This window comes from Propithecus coquereli, unplaced genomic scaffold, assembly GCF_000956105.1.
Source record: "Propithecus coquereli isolate 6110/MARCELLA unplaced genomic scaffold, Pcoq_1.0 Scaffold409, whole genome shotgun sequence".
Lineage (NCBI taxonomy): Eukaryota > Metazoa > Chordata > Mammalia > Primates > Indriidae > Propithecus > Propithecus coquereli.
The window spans coordinates 905,346-919,441 of NW_012149830.1; the positions used below are offsets into that span (position 1 = coordinate 905,346).

Genomic DNA, 14,096 nt, shown 5'->3' on the forward strand with positions numbered 1-14,096 from the left:
TCTGGGCCACGGGGCGTGTGTGTAGGGGGGCTGCTGCGCACGTGCAGGGCAGCCCTGCCCTTCCCGCCTGACTCACCGATAAGGGGCACCACCAGGATGTACTTCCTGCTCTCCAGCAGCCGTGTCAGACTGGCCAGGTGGTCAATGAAGCCGTTGGTGTCTGGTACAAGGAACAGGGGTCTGATCTCAAGCTCCATCTGCCTCATCTGACTGTGGTCCTCCAGGACAGCCTACAGGGACACAGAACAGTGAGTGAGCCAGAAAGTGAGCAGGCAAGCAGGGGGGGTGAGCCAGGGCTCTGACTCGACAGTGTGTCAGCATCCTGCCCCCACGAACCTCTCCCGCTCCAGGGGAACAACCAGCCCCTATGAGGCCTGAGGGACAGGCCCAGGTGCTGAGCACGGCACTGCAATCAAAATCAACAGAGGCCAAATGGCCTGGGCAATAAGGTGTGGCTAAAACCCTGCCTGGGACTGAGAAAGGACTCTGATGGTATTGGAAATAACAGGTCTCTGAAAGTAAGACCTTCAACTAAGAACCAATGAGGGAGAGTTAGTTTCCTTGGATATGAAAGTGGTTTCACATATATTATCTAGGCAGCAAGTGGAACGGTACTTCTCAATCCAGACACTTGTGACTATCCAGAACAGAGTTTGTTATTTCAGTTTACTTCACTGGGTAGCTGAAACAAAACAAAACAAAAAACAATGAAGTTTAACTCAAAGGTGATAAAAGGTGATGCTGACAACTAATAATTAATACCAAATAAATCTCCTACAGTAGCAGGAGTCCATGTGGTGTGATGAATTAAGACCCCACTCACGTGTTTGCAAAGAGCAACACTCAGACTGATCTCAGTGGTCACCACCTTCCCCTTGACCAGCACAGTGTTTTTTAAACATTGGTCTTCTCCTGTCCTACTTTTGTTCCTTTGCACAACGTGTTCAAACTATACTATTATTTACTTAATGTTTTTCTTTAAATTAAGTCAGTCACTTTTTTTTTGCTTAGTCTCTTATTCAGCAACAATATCCATGGTACCAAGTATTTGACAGCCTAGTCATATGTTTACTAGTACAAGCTAAAATGCCACAATAAAAAGTTGAATTGTTTCCTCTGCACCATTTAACAATCACCTCCTGTGGCACCGTGGTCCATGGACCACCTGACACACCTCGGGAAACATGTGGCCCAGTGCTTATCTGTCTTATGGACTTTTGCATCTCTCAGGGAAGCTCCATGCACATCTGCGAAAGCCCAGTTTTACTGCCTGACAGTTTTACATGACTGGCAGTGGCCCTTCGAGATAGGTTCTGGGTATGTCTGTTACCAGAACGTGGTCACTATTGTACTGCTTCTTCTTCTGGGGACCATGCCCAAGAAGTGAACTGATCCGTTGATATCTGTCCAGACAGCGTGCTCCCTGTGTAGCGAGACAAAGGGTACCAACACAAATCTGGAAGGGGCCAGGAAAGCAAGTCCCAGCCCAGTCACGCCCTCTCATGGCCTTCTGTCACACAGCAACTTGCAGGCACACAGATGCAAACAGGGGGAGTAGATGTGCGTGCCAACTGAGATGGGGCCCACAGTGCTGGGCCCTGGCCACCAACAGTCAGCAAGGAGGTTGCTTAGGTTTCAGTGACAATGACAGTAAAACTGAAAGGGCATGCCTTCAAATTATGGGGGTGGCTTTTCTGTGACCTGCCAGGGACCTCTCCCTATGAGTAAGTTGTTGCTGCCACTGCCACCACAGCTGGTGGAAGGCACAGGCCACAGGACACCAGCAGGTATGAGAAATGCAGCTGGGAGGCCCAGTCTTAAGTCTTCCTACTGCTCTCACCTCAGGAGGGGAAAGTGCTGCTGCTGGCCACTTTCCCAGGGGACTTGGGTCACTGCCCCTCCCCAGAAGGCTACCACCTAGAGGGTAAGACACATTCCACCAAATGGGGCTTGGGCATTTTGTAAGAACAGGAAGTGGTCCCTGTTTAGGTTCAGTGAACAACTTCTTGCCCTTTCTCCTCTTGCAGAGGGAAGATCAGCATTCTTGTTCGTCATTTTTCCAGGCCTGTGTTCTCCATGTAGCTCTTCTGCATGCTTTTCCTGTTACCATGAACTCCCAAATCTGTCTTTCTGGGTGGGAGGGGACAGAACAAGCACTGATATGTGGCTTGGGGTGGATGGGGAGACTGGTATAGTGACAGGGGCTGAGGGTCCTAACTGAGCACTGTACCTCTGCCACTGTGCCACTGAAACTCCTCTCACGTCTGTTTTCTTGCTTGAGAAATGACATTCCAGCCTTGGTTTGACTCTATCAAAGAAGTGGAACTGGCTACCATTTTTTACCCTGTGTGAATAGTTAGCTCCTAAGACCCTGTACCATCCTACCTCTATGGCTGGCAGTAGGCAGGAGGGCCTTTAGAGCCAGCTGGCCAAGGGGACCTGGGGGCATACTGAGCCTACCTGCGTTCTGACTGTAGGACAGAAGAAAAATCTAGGAGCAGAGTCCAGGGAAGCTCTAACTTCCCTGGTTTCTTGGAGCTCTGGGTTGTGGCCAGAAAGGTGAAGAGGCTACAACTACCTAGGGAGGTGGCAGCCCTGCTGGTTTCCTGGGGGTGGGGGGGGACCAAGCTGTGTGAGGGTGGTCGGAGCTGTGCTGCCACCATCCGGTCCCAGGGACGCCCACAGACAACTTCCCTTAACCTGGCTCTGCCCAGTGAGTCACCACACAACTGCTTCCTGTTCCCCACATACCCTCACGGAGTCTCAGGAGATTAAATGAGGCTGCTCCCTCTTCTCCTGGGGTACCAGTGGGCCTCTAGGGGTCACACCTGGGTCACAAGACTGGCTCAGTCCCCTTAAAGAGAACAGCAGACAGAGGAGGGCTTGGGAGCCCACAGGCACTCTCCTATGGGTGTCTGCATTTCCGGCCCTCTCTGAGTGGCGCTGTGTGTGTGTGTGTGTGTGTGTGTGTGTGTGTGTTTAGCATTTGCCCTCCCAACTTTTCCAGATTTTACCCGTCAGATTCCTGGCAGCTGTGCACGGCGCCTGTGCCGGCCGTCACGTCCCATTCCGATCTCTGGGTCGCACGGTGAGAGAAGGACACAGGATGCACAGGGAGTGAAAAAGTGATGTCGGTGGGGAGAGTGCCAAGTCCCCACTCGCAGCCATGGGACGCTTGGGGAGAAGGGGGAAGCATACTGCTGTGGAGTTCAGAGGCCGGTAGTGAGATTTATTTTTGTTTGTATGAGTAAAAAGCTGCAGAAACCTCTGGTGGGGGTGAGGGGGTGCAACTGGAATGCTGTGATTCAGACAGACAGGCCCTGGCCTGGAGTCAAGCGTGATAACCCGGAAGGAGAGTTCCATAGGAACCTTTCTAACTACAGCCAAGGTTGGGCCACAATTATCCTGGGATGGTATACTGGGAACCCAAAGAAAGCATCAGATTGGTGGCAATAAGGACCAAGTTGTTATAAAGTCTGGAAGGTGCTAAGTAACAAACTATCTCTGAGGTATGGGAACTTCCTGGAGCAAGCTGGCAGAGAACTGGGAAAGAAATAATGTACAGTAATGCCTGAGAAGGAAGCTAATAAGCTTGGGTCCCCAGACAGGGCTCTTTACAGGTTAAGTTCCTCTTTCTATACAGTGCAGATAATTTTATGATGCTGATCCACTGAAAATTGAGACACACAGAATTGCAAATAAGAGCAAAGCAATTAGCTGACATAGGAGTTGTGGAACTTGGAGAACCCAGATTGTAAAGCAGAGCCAGACCAGGAAAAGGCCTTCTTAGGTCTCCCTTCTGCTTAGGGGCTCCACATGGAGTGTGGCTGCTTCCTTCCCTCTACAGTCTGATGGAATCATTCATCCCTGGGCCTCTCTGGCCAAAGTCTTCACCAGATATTACAAGTTTTGAAACACAGCAAATTTCCACACCCACCTTGTATACAGAAGTACTTAGCAAAGTACCTGATGCATGTATTAGAAACTCAACAAATGTCAGTCTCCTTTCTTCCTGCCCAACTCTATTTTTTATTTTCTACATATCCAAGAGGGTAACTATCTGGGGAAACCACTAGGGAGCAAAAGTGGAGATGGGGTGGGGTGGGATGAGACAGAAGACTACTGATTTCTATTACAAGACTCACTGTGTGTATTTTAACTACATGGATATAAATGAAAAATGAAAAAATGGAAATAAAATAAAAAGTATGAATAGTTGGTGAGATAACCACTGGCAGGCAGTTCTTTCTTGGCCAGCAGAAGCTAAAGGTAGCAGATCTTGCATTTGCTACAGCAGGGAGGAGGACCTGCCAGTAGCTTCCCTTGGGAGCAGGAAGGAGCATCTTCATTTGGGGTGTGCTGCTAGTGGGAAAACTGCTGCTCAGACTCCCTTTTCTGGATGTCTATAAGTACCACAGAGCTTAACATATACTTGCTTTCTTTTTTAAAATTATAATATGACAAGTTGTATGCTATTTCTTATTATTTCAGGATTGATCTTATTTTCAAACTAGAACGAAAGATGCTCAAGGAGAATTAACTATTTTTCTTATAGTTTCTTTTCCAATACCTAGCATAGAGCTTGATATGTCACAGGATCTTGGTGAACTAAATCACTGAGTCTCAGAGTTGAGAGGCACTTTAAAATACTCTAACTGGGCCAGTGCCCAGCTCACACCTATAATCCCAGCACTTTGGGAGGCTGAAGCAGGAGGATTGGTTGAGGCCAGGAGTTTGAGGCCAACCTGGGCAACATAGCAAGACCATGTCTCTATAAAAAATATAAAAATTAGCCAGGTGTGGCAGCACACACCTGTAGTCCCGGCTAGGCAGGAGGATCACTTGAGCCCAGGAGTTGGAGGTTGCAGTGAGCTATGATGATGCCACTGCACTCCAGCCTGGGTGACAGAGTGAGATCCTGTCTCAAAAAAAATAAAATTAAAAAAAAAAAAACTGAATTTTAACTGGTAACTCTTGTTCTGAAAAAGCCAAAGTGTGCCCTTTCCTGATGGAGAGGGGGTGGCAGGTCTAAGCATTACACCTCTGAGCCTGCTCCAAGAAGCAGGAAAGGTGTTTTAGCTAATGCCTTGACCATTCTGTAGGAGGACAGGGCCCCATGAAAGCTGTTGGAACCAGGAAGACAGGAGCAGATGGCGCAAACTGGAGGCCCAGGACCATACTCTGCAGAGAAGCTGGAGCAGGCTTGGGTGGGAAGGGCGGATGCCCAGCTCCGCAGGCTGATGTGCTTTCCTGTCCTGGCGTGAACGTGCCCCTGGCCTGGTAGTGTGCTGGCTCCCACCCTGCCTCCGACAGCTAGGAGCCAGGGCTGAGTGTCTGCCTTCCGCTAGCTTCCATACAGGTGTGGGGGGCTCTGTGAACAACATTGTTCCACAATAGCCCCCCCTAGCTGGGTGGCAGTATGAATGGACTACAGCTATATTTAGAGTGGAACTCCTGGGGCCGCCACAAAGGAGTGACTGCATCTTCAGGAGGGCGGGTGGGCGGGAAGGGGACAGGGGAGCAAAGCTATTTTCAGAACACATGTCATTGCTGGCTAAAGAGCAAGACTGTGGCCATAATGCCGAGGGAAACAATAGCTGTGGCCAGAGGAAGAGCCTGTTATGTTTCAGGTGGGATGTTTGCAACTGCTCAGGAAACCTGACCCCACCCGACAGCAGCACAAATCACAGCAAAGCCTCATGGACCCAGTGAGGAGGCGGGGGATTCACAGGGCTAGGGCCAGTATGAGGTGCCAAGAGGCCACGCCTCATGCCTGGAGGAAGATTTTCAGTGACTGCTTTGCCCTGGGGGCCTGGTTAGGAATGAAACACTTCTGACCATTTCCCAAACCATGTACCCTGCTCTGGTCTCTGGACACCTCCCAAAAATGGAAATGGGAATGAAAAGAACTCAGGCGGAAAGCAGCAAGGTGGGCAGGACCAACCCCAGATGAGGAGCTGTCTCAGGCAACAAGGCAAAGCCTGGGCTGAGCTGGAGAGTGTGGCCTCAAAGCCCTGGGTGGGCGGATTTGGCACCCCCAGCATTCAGGGGCCTGCTGGGGTGCTGCAGCTCCAGCTGCACAGGCCCTGAGAGCTCCCCACACCCCTTTTCTGACCTCTAATCGGCCCCACTTACCAGCCTCTGTGCAACTCCGGAAGCACTGAGGGACAGGCTGTGAAGGGAGGCCAGGCCTCACCTTCCCCCATCCCCACAGATGAGCTTAGGCCCAGGGGTCTAGGTAAGAGCAGGGAAGTGGGGGTGTGGCTACAGCCCCAGATCTCACTTGGACTTTATAGCCAGCATGGGGGCCAGGAGGATTTTTCCAACCCCATCTTCATATCCCCTTCCCCAAACATGTGTGGTTCCTGTTTTGCTGCATCTGTAAAAGGCAGTGGGAGCTGGGGACTTGCCTTACACCTCTCAGTTAACACCCTGGAGACTGATGGAGTTCAGAGCAGTGTAATTTACAGCCCATCTCTCCAATCTTAATTCACTCGATGCTCCTTTCTTCCTTATTGTATTAGTGTGACCCAGGTACCTGCCAACAATAATGGCCTCTCTAGCTAGGAGCCTCTCTCCCACTCCCAGGACAATTTATACCTTTTCCTTGGGATTTTCCCCCCTTAAATTAAACAAAAAGAGGAAAAATAAGAAAAGGTTAACATGGGTTTGGAGCGCTGAAGCCCCCGTGGTTCTGGGCAGGGAGCCAATGGCCCGAGGGCACACACATGTGTGTGCTCTCCCAGAAGGGCCTTCACCGGCCCTGTTTTACAGCCACCTCGGCACAGACTCCAGGGTTCACGCATATGGCCAGACAGATGTGTCTGGCTTACGTTCAAGGCTGGAAAATGAAGAATTATGGAAGTGAAGGGCCCCGGGCATTAAAGAGGAGGGGGAAGGGAAGGGGGGAATTTTTCCTCTGCTGAGAAATCCTCCTGTGGCTGTGAGGCTGGAGGAAGGAGGCTGACAGGAGGCAGGGCCGCCAGCCCGGTGCATGTGGGGCCTGTTCTTAAAGGGGCCATGGCAGCTTCTGCTCCGGCCAGCTGATGGCTGCTCAGGGCCTGGGCCTGAGCAGCCTCCTCAGAACGAGCTGATGATGGGCAGAACAGGCTGCCCGGACAAGGCCAGCCAGGGGCACTGGGAGTCAAAGTCTTACTGAAGACCTCCAATTTTTGAGGTACTGCTTTCACTGGAGAGGCAAAGCTGAACACAGCACCTCGACAGGGATGGATCCCCACAGTGCGTGCTCCCAGGCATCCCAGACTGCCCTTTTGTATCGACACCCATTCACACTTCAAATCGCTTGTTTAAAGACTGGCCTCTCCACTACATTGCACACTCTGAAATGTGACTTTTTTGTTCATTCCTGTGTCCCCCAGCCACTAGCACAGTAAATGCTCAACACCATTTACTAAACTGAGCTGAAGACATGGTCCTGATTCCAAGGAGTTCATAGTACAATATGGGAAACAAGTCCAGAAATAACTGTAACATGAGACATGATAGCAGTTCCACAAATGAAGAATAAATCGATGCTGCAGGAATACTGAGCAGAGAGAGATGAATTCCTCCTGGAGGGAATCAGGGAAGGCTTCACTGGGGAGATGGAGTTTCATCTGGGGATTGAAGGAAGAATAGAATTTCAACAGGTAATAGGAAATGTGGAGCAAAAAAAAGGATATTTTGGTTTGAGGGACAGCACTAACAAAGACCTTAGAGTGGGAAAGGGCAGAGCATGTCTAGGGAGAGTGATCAGAGAGGAAGGTTAGTGTTGTTGTCTAGGCAGGAGGCCTAGTGTCTGGATAGGCATTTTATATGCCCTGTGATTCACTCTGAGGCCTCACAGAAACTCTAAGAGGTAGGTACTATTACCATTTAAAAAAACACTTTTTTTTAGAAACGAAGTCTGGCTATGTTGCCCAGGCTGGAGTGCAGTGGCTATTCACAGGTGTGATTATAGTGTACTGCAGCCTTGAACTCCTGGGCTCAAGCGATCCTCCTTTCTCAGCCTCCTGAGTAGATGGGACTACAGGCACGTGCCACTATGCCTGGAAACACTTTCATTTTATAGATCAGGAAACAGGCTCAGAGAAGTTATATAATTTGCTCAATGTCATATAACTAGTAAAGGCAATATATTATGCTTGTGATCCTAGCACTCTGGGAGGCCAAGGCAGGAGGATTGCTTGAGCTCAGGAGTTTGAGACTAGCTTGAATAAGAGTGAGACCCTGTCTCTAACAAAAATAGAAAAAAATTATCCAGGCGTGGTGGGGCGTGCCTATAGTCCCAGCTACTTGGGTGGCTGAGGCAGGAGGATCACTTGAGCCCCAAAGCTTGAGGCTGCAGTGAGCTATGATGACACCACTGCACCACTCTACCCGGGGTGACAGAGATTCTGTCTCAAAAAATGAAAAAAAAAAAAGAAGAGACTGATGGAGACAGTGAGGTAAAACAGGAGCCTGGTAGCAGACTCTGTATAACAGAACTCCAGGAGATGCCATTCACAGAAACAAGGTAAAGGCAACTACTGGAGCTGTGCAATGCAGAGGCCTTGATAACTATAATCCAAGAAAGTACCTGAACTAAAGTAGTAGTAGTGGTCATGGAAATAGAGAGGATAGGAGGGAATAAAGGAGCAAATAAATAGGATTTGATAAAAAAATTATATATGCAGGCTGGGCGTGGTGGCGCACGCCTGTAGTCCTAGCTACTCAGGAAGCTGAGACAGGAGGATTGCTTGAGCCCAGGAGTTTGAGGTTACAGTGAGCTATGATCGTGCCACTGCGCTTTGGCCTGAGTGACAGAGTGAGATCCTGTCTCTCAAAAAAAAAAAAAAAAAAAAATTAGATATAAGGGTTAAAAGTTAAAAGTGAGGGTAGTCTAAAAGCTAGATGATGCTCTAGTTGCTACTATTATTGAGTCACTGAACAAATATTTGTTAAGACCAACTCAGTTTGCTGAGACTAGGGAGTAACAGAAAGGAAGGAGACCTTTCTATTGGTGGTGACGAAGCCTAGGAGGGTGGTCTGGTCAACAGAGAGAAGATAAGGATATTCATCTGTGTTGAAGTGAAGCTGGAGGAAGGTGGGTTCAGGGCCCAAAGCTGCAGGCAAGTCAATTATGACAGGGACTGAGATTTAATGAAGACAGGTCCTTGGTGATTTCTGACACAACAGTTTCTATAACTGCTGGATTGAGAGTCAAGAAATGGAGGTAATGAGTAGAGACAGGACTTTTGGGAAAACTGATGGCAAGGAAGAAAAGAGCCACAGAAGAAGAAAAGAAGCTTGAGGGTGATGCTGTTCTAAGGGCCACAGAGGTTTACACATAGACCCATGGTAGGGCTGAGGAGGCAGCCACACTACAACAGATGATGCGGGTAGAGGTATTACACACTTGATTCCAATGGCAGTAGGTGACATGAATGTGTCTAAAGAATGATAGATCCTAACTGGTATTCATTCCTTTTCTGGGGTAGGGTGATGAGACAAATATCAGACAACAGTGACCATTTATGGAACTATGTGCCATACATTGTGCTAAGTGCTGTACATGCACTCTCTCATGTAGGCCTCACATTCTAAGAGGTAGCTGCTATGACCACTTCCATTTTACAGATGAGAAAACAGGCTAAGAAGTTAAATAATTTGCCCAATGTCAAAAAACTAGCTAAGTGGTAAAGCCTGGATTGTAATCAGGTTGGCCTGATCACATGCATTAAACCCTATGCCAAAGGAGAGGGGCAGCTGAAGAGAAGGTTGGAAACGGACATCCCCAAAGAGGCTGAGTAAGGTGGTTTCATGCTTTCCCATGCACACAGTTAGTCTTTAAAGAGGGGAGCATCACTGCTTCTTCTCTGTCTGCTCTGAATCCTAGAGAAGGGTAAGTGTACTTACAGTGCAAGGGAACAGACCTGGGATAGCCATAAAGAAAAACTTGCTGGAAGTGAAGGCATGGACCCACGAGAGGGCTGATGGTGGTGAAACTGTCTATGAGGAGATTAAGTAGTTTCTCTCTGGGAGGGTACAGAGACTATCTTGTCCAGAGGGGGCTCTTCCATTACACTGGGTATCCAGATAAGTCGACTGTGGCCATGGCATTCCCTGCCCCTGAGAACAAGTGTTCTCAGCTGAGAATCCATGGCTTCTCCAGGAGTCTCTGGATATAGTTCAGGACAACTCTGAAATCTCAGAAATTGTATGAAAGATTGTATATGTGTGGTATGCATTTATAGATTCTCATTGAGGGGGGGCTTTTATCAGATTCTCTGAGAAGACTGTGCCCCTACCTTGGAGCCTAGGATGAGGGAGACTCCAGGCACCAAACATGCTACCAGAATTTAGAGGTGGAATAAGAAAATGAGGGTAGAGCTAGACAGGACCCTGTAAGACCCTTCCTGAGATAATCCTGCTCGCCCCTACTCCCTGCCCACATCTTCTTCATGCCCTATACAGCGGCCACCCAGATGGGAACCACCCTCCCCAGGCAGGCCCCACCTGTATCTTTTCTTGGCGACGCTGCTGCTCGGCTATCTTCCTGGCCAGAGCCAGCTTCTTGGCCCGAAGTTCTCTGATGTCATCCTCACCCCCACTGCCTTCAGCCTCTGAATCTTCCTCAAAGTCTTCAATCACCACGTCCTCCTCCTTTGGGTGGTAGAGCAGACCATGGGAAAGAGGAGACTGAACACACAGCACTTAGTGAACCCACGCTCTGCCCTTTCAGCCCCTTACCCATTCTGATTGGGACCATCCCTTGCAAAGGGCCCCAAACAGCGTGTGCTTCCCCCTACTCAGGCAAAAAAGTCGGGGGTTGACAGAAGCTGTCAGTCTTCCCCTCCAACTGCTCCCCTTTACCCTCTAGGGCTCTTTCGTCATAGAGTTACACCGTAAGTCACTCGCAATCACACATATACACTTGCACTTGCATTCTCTGTTCTCCCTTGCACATACTCACAAAATCAAACTTTGGGTCTATTTCATTTCGAAATCACAAATGATTCAAGGGGGAAACAAGATAGAAAGCTAAATCACCAAATTTAAATCTAATTCATGCTAATGATCTGACAGGAATCAACTCTGGCCAATAGCTAGGAGTTAGGCGTGGAAGCTCCCTTGCCCCAGACAGCATCAGGGAGCAGATGCTGCAGCTCAGCAGACCTTGTCCTGGTTTCTTGTTAAGACCACAGCCTGGCGGTGTGGGGACTGCTGGGCCTCATTACAGGAATTCATATGACATGACCTTGCTAAGCTGCCCTCCCAGGGCCTGGGCAGGGTAGGAGGTGTCTGGCTAGCTTAAGGAGCCTCCTGGCAGGCTGGCGGAACATTCCCCAGGGATGGCACCTCCCTTCTTGCAGCCTCAGCTCTCAGCAGCCATCACTCCCCGGGTGGTCCCATGCTCCAGCCCTCACTCTCTCACTTTTGGCCTTGGTCAGTAGAGAACATGCAGCTGCCCAAGAGAGCTTCCTTTGAGGGACAGGGTTAGTTAGCATGGGTACATGGGGAGTGATTTAGTAGAAGATTCCCGTGTTCCTAATTGGATGATAATAATGACAATGATTACCATAACTACCATTTATTGAGTGCTTTTTATTGGCCAGGTACTGGGCTAAGCATTTTTCATGTATTAACTCATTTAATCCTCACAACAGCCTGTGAAATAGGTGCTATTACCACCCCTATTTTATAAGTGAACAAACTGAGGTTTAGAGGTAAACAACCTGCTCAAGGTAGCATAGCTAGTAAGTGGTAGGATCAGGGATTCAAACCCAAGTGAGTCTGACTCCAAAGTCTGTGTGTGTACAAAACACAATGGGCAAGCCCACCGGGTTGGGGTCCTGAATTCTGGACCATAAGCCCAGATTTAGCCCTTTTGGCTCAGTTTCATCAGGCCTGCCACAGGCCCCACCAGGGCTGTTCAGTACAAATTGCTCTCTCTCTTCTGTCCATTTTAAGATAATAATCAGATGGATTCTCCTGGCTGAAAGCAGTTAGCAAAGTGTATGGATGGGGGGATGTTTTCTCTTGGGAGCAGAATCTAGAGGTGGGAAGATGGGCATTTCAGTAGCATCCCTTAAGGAACTGGACTTTGTTCTATTCACAAAGAATGATGTCTGAAGAAACATCTCCCCCTACCTCTCCCAATCAGCTTAAGCGACTCAGTCTTTTCTTTTTTTTCCTTTTTTTGAAGACTAGTGAAGTACAATAGTGAGAAGGGGGGAAAGTAGGAGAACAGGGAGTTCAATCTGCAACTGACTGTGAACAATCAGGTGAGATAACTCACTACCTTCGGACCAGCCTTACTCAGTCTTGCAGTTTGGGGAGAGATGAGATCTGAGGATGAGGCCAGAACTGCTGCTATCCTAAGAGGTCTCAGAGGTCCACGGTCACCACTCATTTGACAACACACATGCTGTAGTGTCACAGGGCTCACTTTCACAGAGGCCCAGGCCATGGGAAGGAGGAAGACTCTCTCTGCACATTCACTTCTTTGTTCATGGGGTTAACGTGGACCAGAGTGAGTGAGATACGATGCCTGCCTCGCCCATGGGGGAACAATGCCTCTGCTTGCTCTGACCAAGGATGTACTGGGTTATCATGGGGCTTGAAGTGAGCTTGACTGAGGTCAAAAGAGGGTCAGAGAAGCTTGTCTGAGGTTTGCTCAGCTCTCACAGCAAACGAGGAAGTGCAGGGTTATGAAATTACACAGACCAGGGTAAGTAGGGTTTCCCAGAGGCCACTAACATAAAGGAACCCAGGAGGCTCGTGGGAAAAGGAAGAAGTGGGCAGCCTGGCGTGGGTCACAACCTTTGTCTGGTCAATAAGCCTTAGAAGGAGAGAGAGTGTGTGGCACGGCCAAGATCTGAGACCAGAGAGCTGGTCCGTTCCTTGTAAGAGGAGAGGAGGCCCTCTTTGGCTATTACACAGTGCCTCTCTCTGGGCCTTATTTGCCTAACTGGATTTGGTATTGCAGGCTCCACTGGCCAGAGGACATCTCTTCCAGCAAGCCCGGAAAGCTAGTCTTGCTTACCCTCTAAAGCCTGCCTCAGCCTCAAAGTGTGGGTTAGATGACTGGCTGAGGTGCTGCACCCATGCTTCCCTACACAGTGCCCAGGGTTTGGGTGGCACTGCTCTGCTCTGCCTGAAGCCTGGACACCTCGATGGCTTTAGCAACCCCACTGTCTCCTCCCAACGCTGACAGCTCATTCTTTCCCATTATTCCCTGCCCAGGTTTCATCTGGAGAGTCTGGAATCAAGGGCTCAGCTTTATCCCTGGAACCACCTCTGTCCTGGAAGCTGAGCCCTGTGTCATCAGGGGTGGGGTGGGGTTCTCCAGCTATTCTAATGAAGCCAGTCCAAGACTCTGCTGCTGTGAAGACTCTGATCCAAAGGTAGCCACTCTATCACTGCTTCAGATCACAAACGACAGCTTCCAGCTGACATCTGGCTTCCTTGGCCTGTTGCTGATTTCATCCCTGCACCCCACCCTGCTCCACTGGGCGCTTGAGACTGCTGCAGGCCAAATGACTGTGTTGGCCTATGGGTGACCTGGCCTCTGGCTAGAATTGCTTCCGTCCCTTCTTTCAGTCCCACATTCCTCCCCACCTAAGTCCCCTTTGTCTTTAACACTGTGGGGCAAAAAGAAGGAAAGAGTCAACCTTTAGGCAAAAATGAGGTGTGTGTGCACAAATACCCAGACAGAGTTACCCACACCCAGACATCCAGCAGGGCAGCTGGCAGTGATACTGAACGCATGCATGCTCCAACACCATCACACACTCACATTCACTCAGAACCCACAGGCAGCAGGGAAGCTGGCAGCAGTGTTTACTTAAACTGACACACAAATCCAGCACACACAGATCCACATCAATAATCACCCCCAGAAAGACACATATATGCGTGGCAGGGCAACTGCCAGTGCTGAGTTTTGTAGGAGTGGGTACACAGGCCCATGCATGCACACACACACACAAACACACACACACACATACACACGGTCTGGAGTGAAGCAAGGGCTACAGGAACAACCAAGGGCAAACAAACAAGAGGAGAATTCCTTAATCACATCAGGATGTGCAGGAGGGAGGGAGAAAGGG

General features: G+C 49.4%; 1 protein-coding gene across 1 annotated transcript in view; it reads right to left on the reverse strand.

The window, feature by feature from the left end:
- Positions 1-14,096, reverse strand: part of SMG6 (SMG6 nonsense mediated mRNA decay factor) — a 228,875-nt gene that overhangs the window by 8,570 nt on the left and 206,209 nt on the right. The window contains exons 15-16 of the mRNA XM_012653041.1: positions 10,498-10,644; positions 77-230 (exon numbers count right to left, since the gene is read on the reverse strand). Of these exons, the coding sequence (XP_012508495.1) occupies positions 77-230; positions 10,498-10,644 (301 nt within the window). The remainder of the gene's footprint in view (positions 1-76; positions 231-10,497; positions 10,645-14,096) is intronic.